Source organism: Furipterus horrens, unplaced genomic scaffold, assembly GCF_987537825.1.
Source record: "Furipterus horrens unplaced genomic scaffold, mFurHor1.1.pri manual_scaffold_1, whole genome shotgun sequence".
Lineage (NCBI taxonomy): Eukaryota > Metazoa > Chordata > Mammalia > Chiroptera > Furipteridae > Furipterus > Furipterus horrens.
In genome coordinates, this window is record NW_028327171.1 from 51,957,662 (window position 1) to 51,974,991 (window position 17,330).

The following is a 17,330-nucleotide window of genomic DNA, read 5'->3' on the forward strand; positions in this document are numbered from 1 at the left end:
GCCTGTTAAAATTCAACAGAAAAGGTGATGTATTCTTAATTCTTTCTTACCTGGTTTTAACATGGCATTCCCATAACTATCCTATCTGATCATCTAGCACTATGAATAAATATCACTATATACACACTTACTGTCTCAAGTTTGCATGCTGTTGAAATAACTATTCAAGTTGTATAATGGTATAACATTTCTCCTTTGCTCTCAGTAACTTTTCTGAGTCTTTGCATGTGCATAGGCTTCCTTCAGACTGGAGGACAGTACAATAGAGGAATTAGGTTCATAGGCATTGGCACTAGGCTTCCTGGATTGCAATTCCAGTTTTGTATTTATCTAGTCTTGTGATTTTAGACAGGTTAATTACTTTAAATATCACTTTTCTCATCTATAAAATGATGATAAATAGCATAGGGCTGTTGTAAGATTTAACTAGATAACATATTTAACTTGCCTAGAAATAGTAGGTTGAAGTAATAAGACTAGTAATAGTAATAATAATAGTGGCAGCAAGAGTAGTTGTGGGTTCCCAGCAGGGAGAAAGTAATTCTCCTAAAAATAATGTTTAACAAAACCTCAAGTGTACATATCTCTGATAATAATTCTAACCAGTAAACATCATTTAATGATATAAACTATAACTCCATGGAGAATTATTGGGTATGTTTTATATTATAATAATGATATCAAAGTAGAGATGAGGCATAAGAGTATGGACCAATTTCATGTGTATCAGGTAAGTTACAATATAAGTGCCTGAAGGTCTCCATGAATCTAAAAGGGCTTTTATTTCAAAGGAGCAAGAATATTGAAGATTTAAAAAGAAAGTATGAATTCTGGGTCTGCCACTTACAAGCTGCTTGATTTGGAAAATACGTAATTACTTAATGTTTCTGTGCTTCATTTTCCACATTTGTAAAATGGGGATAGTACTAGGAGCGCCTTAGTAGAAATGGCATGAAAAACAAAATAGGCAGTAATTGAGATATGCATAGTACAATAACTGTACAAAGCAAGCATTTCTACAGCTGTTACCTATTATTGTTCCAAAGAGTGAACCTTGCTCTCTAGGACAAAAGGCAAAGACATTTCTAGGCAATTAAAAGGTATTTGGTCTGAAACCAATTAAGTTCTTGTTCTCATTTTTGGAAGCAATTCTCATCATATTCTATATATTTCACACCTAAGGTTCAGTCCTGTAATATAGACGCAAAGAGCCTTGGAAGGAAATCCAAGTATTGGCAAATCTGATTTAAAATGGACCTTATTTTTTTTCTAGGGAAAAAGGAAAATCATCCTAAAGCATCAGTAAATAAGAAAAATAAAACAACCAACCAGAAGATGTCCATGAGAAAATTAGGAAATCAGAGCTATTATGAAGTTGAGACAATGACAGGTTGAAGCAGAGACTCCTAGTTGTCCCAATCCCATTCTGCTGCTCTCCCCAAATCGCTGACCATTTATGCATTAGGTAGCTATCCAGAAAAAAAGACTGTATCTTAGTCTTTCCTGCACCCCAGTGGGGCCACCTGACTGCGCTGTGGTCAGTGGGATGGAGATATCATATGGGAACGGATGGGTACCGTGATGAAGGAACATGGGCACATGCTTTTGCCTCCATCTCCTTCACCACATCCTCTGCCCTCTGACTGGAATGAGGATGCCAGCTGGGTGATGGGGATCAGGGCAGAGCCAGGGCCATGGTGTGAGGCTGTGCTGATGCATGTTTATACAGCACACGAAGGGGGAGGGGCAACAAAAGCTGGACACACCCAGGGTCCCGAACAACAGGAAGGACACAGTACTAACCCTGGACAGATGACACTAGATTTGGTTTGGGAGAGAATAAAACTTTTTATAATTAAACTGCCCTTCCAATGGGTTTTATGTTATATGCAGCAAACCTAATCCAATGTACACAACTAGAAGCGTCTAGTTATCTCTTCCCACACTGGTGCTGAAATGTAGCAATAAATGTAGAATGAAAGCAGCTCTAGGAACAAATGTTGTGTACATTTCTTTCCCAAATGTGTATGGACTCAGGAGGAAGCCTCACTAACCAAAGTGCAATTAGGATTAGGATGGTAGGTTATAGGTGTTTCTTTCTTTTCTTTTTTGGGGGGGCGGGGGGAGCAGTATGAAATATATTAGTCATAAATGGAATGAATGAAAGACAAAAATATTTTACTTTTACTTTATACTTTCCAAAAGTTGTTAATGAGCATATAATACTTGCATAACCAAAAGAAGTCAAATGCACAAAAATAAGAGGCAGAGTTAAAAGGAAAATTTGTCTAAAAGATCACTTTTAGAATCAATATATTTGTCCATGGAAAATGTTATCTATTTCTTAGGCACCCTCTGCCCAACCCTACAAGCAGGCACATCTGCCTCTATTCACAAGACTCTCAGAGTGCTTTTGTCCTGCCTGATCGCCACCTCTCACCTCAAATGGTCTGAACCAGGTCTAGGGCTGAGCTACCTTTACATATAGTCTTTTCCATGATGTCTTTCTTTTGGTGGAGTGATAGATCCTTTCCTAAATCTCGATAGCATTTCCTGAAATGTGTAATATATCTTTTTACATTACACTATTGCTAATAGTAGACATTTCGTATCTCCAATAATATTATAAAGTACTCTGGAACTGGCAGTTCTTTTTGTTCATTCATGTGTTCACTTACTCATTTGCCAGACGTTGCACAAGACACAAGGAGATATGAGGAAAAAAATGGAAAAATAAAACATGTTCTGTTCATTCAAAAAGTGAGCTAACCATGGATAAGAGGAAACTGGGAAGAAAATAGGTAAACTTAATACAATGGGATAACTTCTAGGGGAGAAAAAATGTATACAATGATAAGGTGACAGAATGCTTAATTCTACCTGAAGGAAGATAAGGAGGCCCTTACAGAAGTACCGATTCTTAAATTACTTTTTTTACAAGAACTAATAGGCATTTTGGGGGCATATCAAAATATGGAAATTGGGAGAGAAGGGCAAAGAAAACTACATGGGGCCCAAATTAGTGAAAAAATATTGCAGAATAGCAAGTTCAGTTTTGTGTGGTTAAAAACACAGGTTGTGAAGGGAGCCTTGAGGGAGACTAGGAGCTTTGAATGCCACATTTCCCTCATGCTTTAAACACAGAATTGATTTGAAAAGTGTTTGTTCACTGTTGCTGTCATATATACTCTGCAAGAGGCACTGAGTCCTTATACCAGTTTACCTAGGCCATACGTTATGGATGCTTAGGGGGCAGCAGTGCTACCCAATATCACAGCATAGTGTGTGTGTGTGTGTGTGTGTGTGTGTGTGTAAAATTGAAGGACATGACAATGACAGTTTGTCCTGTCTAAAATGTCCACACTTAAAAAGTATCTCTGGGTTCAAATAGCCCATAACATTTATTTAGACATCAGTTTTACAGGATTCACACATAAAATATATTAATATATAAAATATATCATGTTTTATTGGCCCAATAATTGTGTTGTGGCTGCACTGCCAATAATAGTCCTCTTTTTATCAGTAGCCTGTCTGGTAATGGCATGTGGGGTGAGGCACATGGGTCGGTGTGGACCAAATGTCTCCATGGATGTTTGGGCAGGACCACATATCAAAGAGCTTTTGGCATGAACCATACGCTTCTGTGACATTTTGGACAGGGTCAAATATCCAGTAATCATATATAAATAAAATGTATAATGCATTGCAATGCACTGCCTCAATTTTCTCATTTTCTCAGACAAGGAGCATAAACTAATATATTAAATAATTATAATGTGTGGCATTTAAAGGAGAAGAATGTTACAGTAGTACATGTCCAGACCACTGCTGCTTTCTGAGACTATATTAAAAAACATGTCTGAATGCAGTAAATGTGGTCACTCCAATGATATAGTCTCATCCTATTTAAGAAAAAAATTGCAAAATGTGGGTTTCCTTAGCATAATATAATTTATTCCACTGTACAACTTGAAATGTCACATATTAAATATCAATTAAACATAATTATATTAAATAATGAACAGAGTAAGTCATAGGCTCAATTGAGGATAAAATTTAATATTATAAATTTTCTTCTTTCCTCAAAAATACAAAGAAAAATTAACACATTATATTATTATATATGTTCACAAAGATGTAGCGATTAGGGTATAAACATATTTTTTAAAGGTTTTTGAAAAATTTAAAGCACTAAAATAGTATTCCTGGTTTTTTAAGGGTGTAGCCTGAGATATTACATTATTGTGTTCAAAAAAGAAGAACATCATATTAGAAATGGTAACTACCACTACTTTCCTACTTTCAGGAATATTCTACCTTACAATATTCAAGCAACTTTTCCTAAGTACCAAGTATTTGTAATATACTTTTCTTTTTTTAAATATGTCAAGCTATTATTGTGTTTTCTGAATTTTTGTTCTGATGTGTTGCATCACAGGGGCATGCTACTGAGTGAAGGGATAAGATGAAGAATTGGCATAAACACACTGATCAGAGTAAAGAAGAAAGAAGTTCATTTCATACCTTCAATAGGTTTTGGTACAAAATGTGATGAGGGCTTGGTTTTCTTCACTCTGTTCCCCTTCATAATTTGACCTTCTTTATTGAGTCCCAGAAACCACGCTCGGCCTGATTCTTGCTGACGGTATAGTGTGGAAGAATAGATCACATAGTAGTTTTCAAACACAGATTCCTTAAATTTGCATTCTGGAGTGAAAACATCCTGCAGAAAAAAATATGGATACAGAAGAGAGAAAGGATTTTTAAATGAATCAGCAAATGCTTAAATACAATGAATCCAAAATACAGGTCTGCTGTTAAGAACAAGTGAGAGGGAATTGCACAACATTTCTATGGGCTCCTGGTTGTAAAGATGGATCATGTAAAAATCAAGAAACAAGATTTTCTTTCTGAACAGTCTTTACTCTTATAGAACACAACTATTAGGCAGGAGTTACTCTTTGGGCAAATATCAAGACTATGCCCAGGTCCACACTCTGATCCCAGTTTTGTAAACTTAAGAGACTGGCCATTGTACATTTTAGTGGCCCTTAGCATGTAAAATGCATCCCTACGAATCAAAATGAAAACAACAGCACACACAGACTTAGCAGATGTTTTTGAAGGGTCTATTCTAGATGTACAATTACTGTTGCTTCTCCTAGCTTTACCTGCAAAGTGTGTGTTTGCCAACTCAAATAGAAATACAGGGCTTGCCTAATCCTGTATAGTTAATATAATTAAGTTGTCCCATAATTTTGATTTATCTTTTTCCCGTTCTTTGCAGATCCACATTTGCTCCTTACTGCTCTGGCTGTAATAATCTTTGAGATGAATGTGAAATGAATGGGTGAACATCATTGCATTGCAGCACTCGTCTCCTTGCTGTTTCTCAAAAACAACAAGCATAACCCATCTCAAGTTCTTCACCACCTTTGCTTTTGAAAATCTCTTCAATAACATTAACACAGCTTGATCTCTCATTTCATCAAGGTCACTGCTCAAATGCGACTCTCTCAGAGACCTCCCCTGACTAACTTACATAAGTTCGCACTTTCTCCAGTCACTTTCTAATCCTTTACTTTGCTTTTTTCTTCATAAGACTATCTGACATTATATTATACATGGTTCTGCTTAAGTTTCTTGATGGTAAGTGCCACGATTGCTATATTCCCCTCTTATTCTCAACAGTTCTTAGAATTTTTTAAAAACTACTTCAACAAAACAATTTGGCGAAAAGATATTATGAGACCTGGATTTTTATTCTTGCATGCCTCTAATTTGCGTTGAAATTGGGAACTTCTTAGGTTCCTTATTTCCTTAAATGTAAAATAGAAATGTCTGTTGAACTAGGTAATAACAGGTATCCCTTTTCACTTAAGTCTCTAATACCTTCATCATTCATATAAAGTAAATAATTTCTTGAAATCAAAATATAAAAATATTGTTATTTCAAAATTAGGGCTTACATACCAAAAAAATGGTGATAATATATTATTAAGAAAACAAAATGCAAAATATAAACAAGAATATAATCAGAGAAATTAAAGTTAGCTATTATGTTAGTAATTATGACTAATGATTCTCTTTATGATATGCAAAAATTACTGATTTTTCAAGTCTATGCTAGCTACAAAGGATCTTCTCAGTTTGATCTTTTTCCTTTTCAAATCAAAATCCATATCAATCTACAAAAAATTTTTTTCCTGTTTGTTGTGCAATCTTGTTTATTGGATAGTGTATAAGGAAAAAATAAATAAAAATGTATTATTTTTAAACATGATTTATGTCAGACAACTCCAGAGATAGGTAGTTCCTTTAATTATATAACCTTTGATTTTCTGGCTGTAAAGCTTCTAGTTTGCTAACTTCATTAATGGCTTTTAGATGCAGAGAACTTGAAAATCTTTGATTTGCTTCATACAGTGTATTGTCAGACATAATAATATTAAATCAAGCAATAGAATGATTGTTTTCCATCCTGAAAAGAGGCAAAGAAAATGCTAAAATATATTATCTCAAATGAAACTTTTTTTTAAACACTGCATTGCTTTTACAAGTCAAATTTTATAACTTAAAAATACTCTGCAGATATAGAAATATTTATATACATTTTAGATTTTTTTTACTGGAAAATTAGCTATTTTGTCTAATAATAAAAGTTCTCTGTTAATATATTCCTTGCAATATCTCACAAAGCAACAAAGTAAATTTATATCATCATAAAATGATAAAAACTATGGTATATAGGAAACATAATGTGGAGGTAGAGACAGATTCAAATCCCGAACTTTAAAATTCAGACAAGTTAATTTCTTTGAAGCTCAGTGTCATTATCTGTGAATTAAGACTAATGAGCCCTGGCTGGTGTAGTTCAGTGGATTGAATGCTGGCCTGCAAACCAAAGCATCTCCGGTTTGATTCCCAGTCAGGTCACAAGCCAGGTCTCCAGCAGGGGGAACTCAAGAGGCAACCACACATTGATGTTTCTCTCCCTCCCTTCCCCTCTCTTGAAAAATAAATAAATAGAATCTTAAAAAAAAAAACCAAGAAGACTAATAATACCGTCACGATAAGTTTGTGATTATTAAACAAGACAATAAAGGTATGCTTAACATAGTATCTGGCATATTCCTCACTTTCTTTATTTCTAGTTACAATTTTCAGATTATAGCTGATTGAGAAAAAGTTAGCCTGAGCAGTAGGTTGAGAAAAGTTACTTTACTTGTGGAATCCAAATAGTGTATCCTGAGTTTCTCTTTCCTATAAAAGGCTAGTCAAGGCTTCTTTGCTTGAGGCTAATTTGGTCTTCTATATAGAGAGCACACAAATAAACCTAACCATTTCTCTTTTTCTGGTAGCAGATACACAGCTTTAATGCAGACAATGAAAACAGTGAAATTTTTCAGGATTGTGCTTACTTTGGTTCAGTCATCAATTCAAATGAAGACTTCAGCCAAAAACAATCAAAGGGCAGCTGAGACACAGAAGGGCAGCAATGGGAGAATTAGACAAAATCACTGAGAGCAAAGATGTGTCATTAAATGCCAACACTAAGATCTTCCACACCCTTGTATTCCAAATTATTATGTACAGATGTAAAAGCTGGACAGTGAAGAAGGTTGACAGGAAAAATAAAATGATTCATTGGAGATGTGGTATTGGAGGAGAGCTCTATGAATATCCAGGACTGCCAGAAAGACAGTCTAGTGGGCCCTAGACTCAATTAAGCCTGAAACATTGCTGGAGGCAAAGATGACAAACCTAATTTGTCTTACTTTGTGAACACCATGAGAAGGCAGGGTACTTTCAGAAGGATAATGCTGGGAAAAACAGAAGGCAGTAAGAAAAGAGGAAGACCAATTATGAGACTCCATAAAGGAAGCCATAGGCATGAGTTTATGGAAGTGGAGCAGGGCTGTTGAGAACTAGATATTGTAGGGATCGCTCATTCACAGGGTTGCTAGGAGTTGGAGCAAACTCAATGGCACTGATACAGACATGTTTTTGACATGAACCTGAGATAAGTGAGGTAATTTCCAGGTCCTTTCTCCTAATAAGGCACAATATCACATAGCTGTTGGACTTAACCTCTTGCCAGAAGCCTGCAAGTATAGGAGTGGGGTGGGGATGGGAAGTGGGAGGCCCCTGGGTGAGGGGATATCTCATATTACAATTCATGATTATCATCGAAATTATTTCCAAGTCTGAATGTTATGCAGGAGAGAAATTGTTGGGGGAACTGTGCAATTCTCCACTAAAATCATCATGGTTCTGATGAAGTGAGCATGTACACAGCATGTCACCAAATGCCCACTATGACTGAGTTTGAAAATCAAGGCAACTACATTAAATACCCCGCCCACACTCATGAAAGAGCATGTGCGCCTCTAGTGCCTCAGTCTCTGTCTTCCTTTCTGTGGGTAAGAATGAAAGTGGGGGATATTTTCAAATTCCCATACTTCAGGTTTAGCTTTGTAATGCCTTTTGGAAAATCATTTTGAATACTCTAAAATGCCCCAGAAATGATCAACTGAGGTTGGAAACGTGTCTTTTTACATTAAATTTTCCTATTTTTAAAACTCCTTGTGTCAACATCCTAGTCAGAATAACTAGTATCATGCATAACTTCCTGATGTGAACAATGATAAAACTGTACATATACATGAGGCAATAGTTTCCTGGCACTTGTCAACTGGAATTTCAGGGTTCTGATCTTCGAGGGAAAGAAAATATATGAGGTAAGCACCACATTAACCCTGGCTTTCTGCAAGGGGCTCTTTTAATCCTGGAATGGAAGGGTGAAGCTGAGTATAGCACTTCTGTTTTTCTTAAGCAGAAGAGGCAGAAATTGAGGTCTGGGGCTATAAAAGGACTTGAATATGCGGATAAAGGGTCCAGAGAAAAGGAACTTGTTGGAATGAAGGGAAGACTCAATGGAAATTCCCAAAGACCCTGGGCTTATCCATAGACTGCACATGTTCAAGATGAGCTTCCTCCAAGCCCAGTATAGAACAGCTACTGCAGATTGAGCGCTGAATGAAGACACCAGAGATTGTGCAGGCCTGGGGTATAATGAACTTCTAGACAAGCCAGAAAAGAGAAACCTTAATAAGCACATTGAACATTCATTGAAAACCTCAGAAAACAATCTCCAGTTAATGATCACACCTAACTAAGATCCCTCCACCCCAAGACTAAAGACAGAAGCAACACACACACACACATACACACAACCTGATAAGATAAAGAGGATCTACTAGGTATTTATCTAAATGGCAAAAAACATATACACTCTTTGTCATACAAATGTCATACAAATGTCTAACATAAGATAAAGATTATAAAACATTGATAGAAGCAAAGCAATGTAAGCAGTCAATACAAAGATCAAAAGATGACTCATATTTAGAATTAATAACTCCTATAAATATGTTATAGGGCTTAAAAGAAAAAGGACATAATTAGTAATCAAATAAGAAATATCAGCAGCAAGAATAGATATGATTTTAAAAAGTGAAAATTTTAGAACTGGAAAGGACAACATTTGAAAGAAAAAGTTCTAGATGGACTTACTGACATACTAGAGACTGGCAGATGAAGGCATGAACAAACCTGAAGTCAAACTGATTGAAATTACCCAGGCTAAAATACACAGATAAATAAAGTTTTCAAAAAACACACAAAGAAACAGATTCAACCAGTTCACAATATTAAGAACTCTAACTATGGAGAAGGAAAATAAAAAAAGGTGAAAAAATGAATAATTAATGGTTAAAATTGATCAGATATGCTAAAAATAAAAATTCCTACAGATCCAGATGGAAAAAGTTCAGCAAGTCCAAGCAGGATAAAAACACCAAAACAATACTCAGGAACTTTGTAACCAAACTGCTGAGAAATAAAGATAAAGAAAAAAAAAATTAAAATGAAGCAGAGAAGAAAAAAAAGATACACCAAACATGTAAACACTGGAGGTTAGAAGACAATGGAATGAAGTCATTCAAGTTCTAAAATTAAAAAAAAAAAAAAAAAATTGAACCCATAATTTTATATCCAGTGCATATATCCTTCAAAACTGGTAAGATGAAGTAAGAATATTTTCAGATAAACAAAATGAGTGAATTTATTTCTAGCAGACTTACATTATAATAAATGCTAAAAGATGTTATTTGGGCTGAAGGGAAATTATACCAGATGGAAACTAGGTTATACAGGAAAGAACAAGTAGCACTGGAAATCATAAATATGTTCATAAATATAAAAACGCATACTTTTTCTTCTTTTAATTTTAAAGCAAAAATAATAACATTGCAATGAGAGTTCTAATGCAAACAGATATATATTGGGTTGGCCAAAAAGTCCATATGGTTTTTTTCCATAAATAAAGAATACATTTTTCGTTTGCACCAGTAAGTTTATTGATTTGGATATTTTGAGTATGTTGGCTACTTTCTGCTATTGGCTTCTAATGGGTAGAGGCCAGGGGTGCTACTAAACATCTTCCAATGCATAAGACAGCCCCACAGCAAAAAATTAATTGGCCAAAATTTCAATAGTACCAAGAGACTTTGCAAACCACTTTTGACATGTTCTATCAGTCACAGCACTTTCTCCATACACTGCACAAATCTTTTTCTGTGTTTCAGTGGAGTTTTTACCTTTCTTGAAATAATAAAGCATAATACACTGAAAATGTTGTGTATCTTTTTCAATCTTCAATATTAAAATGACTGTAAAAAATTCACCAATTTTGTTTTTTTTAAATACATGCTGATATGACAGCTGTCACAATACAGTCTAACAAAATTGTTTTGAATGAAGTTAAAAACAACTAAGCACTACTAGAGCCATTGTATGAGAAAAACTAGAACTTTTTGATCTTTGAAGAAAGGACAGGGGTTTAATTAAAACATATTGTTTATGGTTCTTATATTTTACGTAAAGTGTGTTAGTATTAATTCTAAGTACACCATCTAAAGTAAGAATCCCCATTGTGATTTTAGAGCAAAATCTATAAATATAAAACAAAGGGGTAGAACTAAGAAACCAATATAAAAATTAAAATGAAACATAATAAGCATTAATTTAAAAGAAATAAGAAGAAAATTTTTAAAAATCAGATTAGATACATAGAAAACTAATAGTGAGGTGGTAGATTTAAACTTCACCATATGAATCACCATATTTAATGTAAATAGAATAAATACTCCAATTAAAAGGTGGAACCTGTCAGACTGAACAAAAATGGAAAACTCTATTTATAAGTGATAGTCTTAAGTCTCATAGAGGTTGAAAGTAAAAGTATAGAAAAGATATATCCAAGTCAATAGTAAACATAAGAAAGTAGATACAGCTATATTAAGAACAGACAGACAATACTTCAAGACAAGGAGTAATATCAGAGGTAAAAAGAAACATTTCATAAGAATTAAGGGTTAGTGCATCAGGGCCTAGATGTAATTATCCTACACATGCATGTGCCTCATAACAGTGTTTCATAGTACATGAAGCAAAAAAATGAAATAACTACAGGGAGACAACAGATAAATCCACAATGAATATTTAGTACTCTTCTCTCAACAATTGTCAGGACACAGAAAACTTACTAAAGATGTAGAAAATCTGAGTACTATCAAGAAACTTGACCTAATTAATATTGTAGAACACCATACCAAATAACAGAGGAATCTTTTTTTTGAATAAATCCTGAACATTTACTAAGATAAATTCAGGCCCATCTTAAAAGTCAAATCTGATATTTTACACAGTATGTTCATTAACAGGAAGAAAATTAAAGTAGAAATTAATAAATATTAAATATCTTAAAAATCCTTGAATATTGGAGTTAACCACAGACTTATATAAAACCCATGAGACAAGGAAGAAATCATACCGGGTAGTAAAAATAGTTCTAACAGAACAATAAGATATACAAAATATCAAAATTTGTGGGATGCTGTCAAAAGATTGCTATTAAGAAATAGTTTTAAATAATCATATCATAAAGCATACATACCTTTTGGCCCACTTGCGGGAATTTGACCTGAAGCTATGTTAACACATGTGCAAAATAAACTATGTTCAAGAGTATATTCATGGTAAAAAGGTAATATCTAAATATTCACTGAAAACAATGAAATGTCCTTCATTAGGAGATAAGTTAAGTAAATTCTGGCATGTCCACACAATGAAATATTATACAGCTGCTGAAGATAAAAGCAGCTCTTTATGAATTACTGTAGAAAAATCTCCCAGATGCATTGTTAAATAAAAGAAGTAATCTGTGTGTATTTGTACATACTGCTGCTTGTATCAAATATATATGCATAATACAAGCACATATGCATTTGTTCATGACATGCTACCATTTGTGTTAAATATGCACATATATGCACATACAGATAAAATTCTGTTTAGAAAGTCTCCTGAAGAACACACAAGAAGTTGGCAATAGTGTTTGCCTTCTGGGAAAGTATTCTGATGGTTGGAAAACAAAGCTGTAAGAAATAAACTTAACTTCTCTCTATGCATGTATTACTGCTTCAAATAGTAAATTAAATTAAGGGGAAAATCCTCTTGGTCAAGTAAAATTAATCTACTAGCAAGATGTGGCTTTCAGACATCTAATACAGAGTACAGCTGCAAAAACAGTTCTATATTAAATGTGATAAATCTTAGACTCTGAAATGGGAATTTACTTACACAGGCTCACACAACAAGCAAAAGCCTCATAACTACAAGAATAAGATTTCTTGATCCCATATACAATTTTCTTGTGAAAAATTACTGAAGGAAGAAATCAATGAAACCCTCATTATCTAAACAACTGCAAATGGACTAGTTGAGTGAAGGAGGGAATGAAAATAAACCTTATTACTTTATCTTACATGTCCTGGTGATTAGACCACCAGAATAACCTTGTGACTCAGTACTTGGAATATATGAATATATTTATTTTAAATCCTCATCCTTATTTGGACTCTCCTTGTTTTATTTCCAGCCTTCCCATGATTTGGATCGATCCCAAAATCCAGAGGACCCAAAATTTCTCTTCTAATGCTATCTAAATTTTTTATCAAAGCTGGCATAAACATTAAACATTGTGGGCTTTCCAGGCAATGTGACATTTCACCTGTGAATGTATAGTTCAGGGCTTTATTGGGGGTAATGGGTCACTGCAGGCATACTATATAAGCATCTCCTCTGTCACTGAGGAGAAACAAACCCAGAATTTGCTTTTGTTGCTTGCTCATTGGTTCAAATTACACTTTCATTTAAACATCTTCCTGGCAGGGATTACAATGCTCAGTGACTGAAATGTTTCTCAGTGAGGAAATTCTCTAATGGTCAATGAATGAGAAATGAAGGCTGGGATACACCATGACTACAGAGCACCTGGGATGCAGGATTGCTCTGAATTGCTGTGAAGTATAGCAGACACCGCAGAGCCTTTATTAATCTGGATGAAATGAAAGATTAAGAAAAACATAACAAAACAAAATAACTCTGGTATCCTGCAGGTACCCAGTGGGTGTGAGTACATCAGGACCTGACATTATATGCCTAACAGAGGTATAAAACCGCCTCTCACAGGTGTGTTCTGAGTGGTCTCAATCAAGGCTGCATGTGCTGTCACACCAGCCAATTTCATTTCAATGGCCTAAAGAGTAAACTGCTAGAGAAACAGTCCTGATAGCACTAAAAAGCTAGAGTTGTGTGGTTGTTTTTTTTTAATCTGCTGCAAATCTTCTTGCTGTGATGATGAATAATTCACCACTAAGGAGGGATGAAGGGAGAGAGGCCTAGTTTACTTAATGAATGTCTCTAAAGGTTATTGAATACAATTTACCTCTATCATGATTTGAATATGCTATCATTCAGACCAAGAGATGACAAGCATACTTGTTTGATTTCATAAAAGGTACTAAAAACAAACTAAGGCCATCTGCTCTGTCCTTATGATGAACATAGAAGACTTGCAGTAAATAGCCCAAATCTCCATTTTACAGACCAAGAAATCAAAGTCTCCAGGGGTAGGAAATGTTATAATCAACATCATGCCACTAGATAGTGTATGTATTTGCAAATATGACCTTAGTAAGTACAACTTATTTGAAATCAGGATCTCTTGCTTATTTCTCCTTTACCCCTGCATAGTGTCTGGCGCCCGGTAGCTTCTCTATAGTCTGTGAATGAGTGAATGAGTGGATAAATACAGCCTATTCCAAATGGCCAGAATAGTTAGATGAAATAGATGAAATAGCCTTTGTGAGGTCTCATCAGGCCTAGTACAGATACTTTCCAGAGCTAAGCTCCAATTGAAACAGCACGGAAACAAAATTCAGAATCCAACTATTTACATTCTCTTACTCCATTTGTTTTATTACTGAAACTTAAAAGTTACAGCTAATAATCAACAGATCCATTGCCTAAAGGAAACATCAGTTATTCTTTTAGAAAATATGCATATATGAAAAAGAGAGACACGCTTTTTAAATAAACACAAGTACACAGTCTCTCAAGGAGACTACAATATGGCACAAATAAACACAGGTATGAATTCAAATTTTTTTCACATTCTGTGTTAGCTGATAAGAAGAGATTTCATGGAGGGGGTCTATAAGAGATTCTATTCCTTTCTTGAAGTGACAATTAATTACATAGAAATTCAAATACATTTTAACTTGATAAAAGCAATAATCATGTATTAAGCAAAGCAAACAAATGTTATTCTGGGCTGGGAAGAATATAAGTAGAATGCTAATAATTCTTTTCGATGTTAATTCTTTAAAAAATACATATAAATCACTTAAGAATAAACCCATTCTTTTGATGCACTGTAATCTCCTGTCCTTGTCTATATAGCCCCAGTTCTTTTCATAAAGTCTGACATAAAATGTTGTTTAATACTTAGTGAAGTGTACATACTTTTTCTTCTGAACATATTAACCTGACTACTAAGAAGGCTATACTTCCCTTTTATATATAAATGTATTCTATTAAAATCATGTTTAAGAAATGTCAAATGAATAAAGAATTTTATTTTTAGGTCACTGACTACAAAAACCATCAATTCAATTTCTCTTAAATTTACTTTATGGAATGCCACATTATCTGAAAGGGAAATAATTTGTATTCATTTCCTGTTTTTATTTTTCTGCCCCTATGTAAAAAAAAAAAGCAAAGAAAAAAAAGATAACAAGAAAAAAATGGGTCAAAATCTTAAAAAATAATTAAAAAGTCGTTGCCTACGATGAGCCATATCTCCTTTTCTGTTAATCTCAAATTCTCTTAACTTACCTACAATTTTAGTTTCAAAGTCTGGGGCTTTATAGGTACATATTGCCAAAGGGGCAGGGGTCGGGGAATAGGTGGAAAAAATAAATGAAATATTCGTGTTAATCGATAGGTAAAAAAGGTTAATAATAGCACAATAAAATATTTTAAAATGTTGACAATGAAAATGAAAAAGAAAGATTAGAAGATGTATTAACATGGATCAAACTATTTTCAGGAGTCAGAAAAAAAGCAAAGTTCAGGGTTAAATTGCTGATAAGCAGTTAGTATTTGACTTTGGTTTCCCTTGAAGTATGTCAAAGATGCTCAAAGAGAATCTTTGCTCTTTGGAGATATTAGGCAGTTCAGCATTTTAAATTTATTTTCTCCTTAGCAGAAGTTTGGTTTATTGGAGATGAAACTAAAAAGAACCCTGGAAGTTTTCTAAACCATTTTAGGAAAGGGAAGGACCCGGAACTGGAAGCCAACCTCAATACTGCCGCTGTTCTCTTCACTGGAAACCAAGTGGCAAAGGGGCACAGCATCTCACCAATTTAGCTTGTATTCATCCTGAATAGAAGCTGATCATTTTCCCTAATGGAATCAGCATGAAAATTTCTAGCATTCTACTTTTGAAAAGCTGTATTTAAAACACCTGTGTGGGAGAGGAGAACAATATGTGAATGAGATATCATGCTAAGCTCGACAAGCTTTAGCTTCTGACACATATCGTCTTTATTTGAGCAACGGCAAAAATGCATATAGTATAACTTTTAAAACAATTTATCATAAACAGGTCAATAAAACAGTGTATGTTTGCCTGTATTTTCAAGTTCAATGTGTATTTTATGAGAAAATAAGCTACAGATGGGCCAGCCAACGTACGTAGAGAAAAGGTTAATGTAAGGCTGACAAAATAGCATATTAGGTGTTTAATTCCCAGGTACTCAGTGAAATAATTATATAATCCATGTATTATTTCAGCTAATGTTTAATTTTTGTACTTGTTCTAATCAGTTAATGATAGAAAAATTAATAGACAGTCCTTGTAGTAAGACGTTAAAATGTTGTGAGAAATAAGATTAAGTAATAAAATCTTGGTTGAGTAGGGATCAGGGTCAAGAAGATCTTCCTGGAAGAAGCTGTATTTGACCCTTGAGTAGTGCATTGGAACTTGGTAGGGAAGAGAAAAGAGGGAAAGAAAATATTTTATTAATTCAAAAATCAATTTACAATATTCTAATATTTCAATATTTATGTGATCCTCTGCATGAAATCTAGAGTCCAGAGAGTCATTAATGAGATAGCTTGACCTAAAAGATGGTCTGATGGCATGAATTCTAGGATAGGACTTCCACATCCATGCTCCATAGGACCTAATGCATTTAGGAGAAGACTATTCTGGCTTTTTCTAAGATTATTGTGGGATTAAAGACTGAAATTATGCAACTCTTTATCTTTCAACTTTAAGTTGTTTTCCACAGGTGGTAGTTAACCTCCAATTAGAGAGTGCTACCACTAGGCAGAGTGGCGGTGACATGGTTGGGATAGGCTTTGTTCTTGGTATGACTAAGAAAGAGAGGTCATGGGTCCCCTGATTCTTATTTCCATTACTTTTAATGTTTTTTTCTTTTTTTTAGAAACAGTACCTCAGGTTGTGACTATATTTGGATATATGGCTTTTAAAGAGGTAATTAAATAAAAATAGGCTTATTAGGATAGGGCTCTCATCCAATCTGAACAATGTCCTTATAAGAAGAGATTAGGATACACAGAGGCACACTAGGCATACACATACACAGAGGGACAACTATGTGAAGAGGCAGCAAGTAGGTGAATACCTGCAAGCCAAACAAAGAGGTCTCGGGGGAAATAACCTTGCTGGCACCTTGATTTTGGACTTCCAGCATCCCAAACTGTGAGAAAATAAATCTGCATTGTTTAAACAACCTAGTCTGCAGTATTTTGTTACACTGGTATGTTAAGTGGTATTTTGTTATGTCAGCCCTAGCAAACTAATACACTCTCTGAAGAGGATTCTGGTTGGG

The 17,330-nt window shown here is 34.5% G+C and overlaps 1 protein-coding gene across 3 annotated transcripts in view; it reads right to left on the reverse strand.

Moving 5' to 3' along the window:
• Window positions 1-17,330, reverse strand: part of FGF12 (fibroblast growth factor 12) — a 490,004-nt gene that overhangs the window by 14,523 nt on the left and 458,151 nt on the right. For all 3 annotated transcript variants that reach the window (XM_090282136.1, XM_090282049.1, XM_090281968.1), the window contains one exon: window positions 4,528-4,726. In XM_090282136.1, the coding sequence (XP_090138262.1) occupies window positions 4,528-4,726 (199 nt within the window). The remainder of the gene's footprint in view (window positions 1-4,527; window positions 4,727-17,330) is intronic.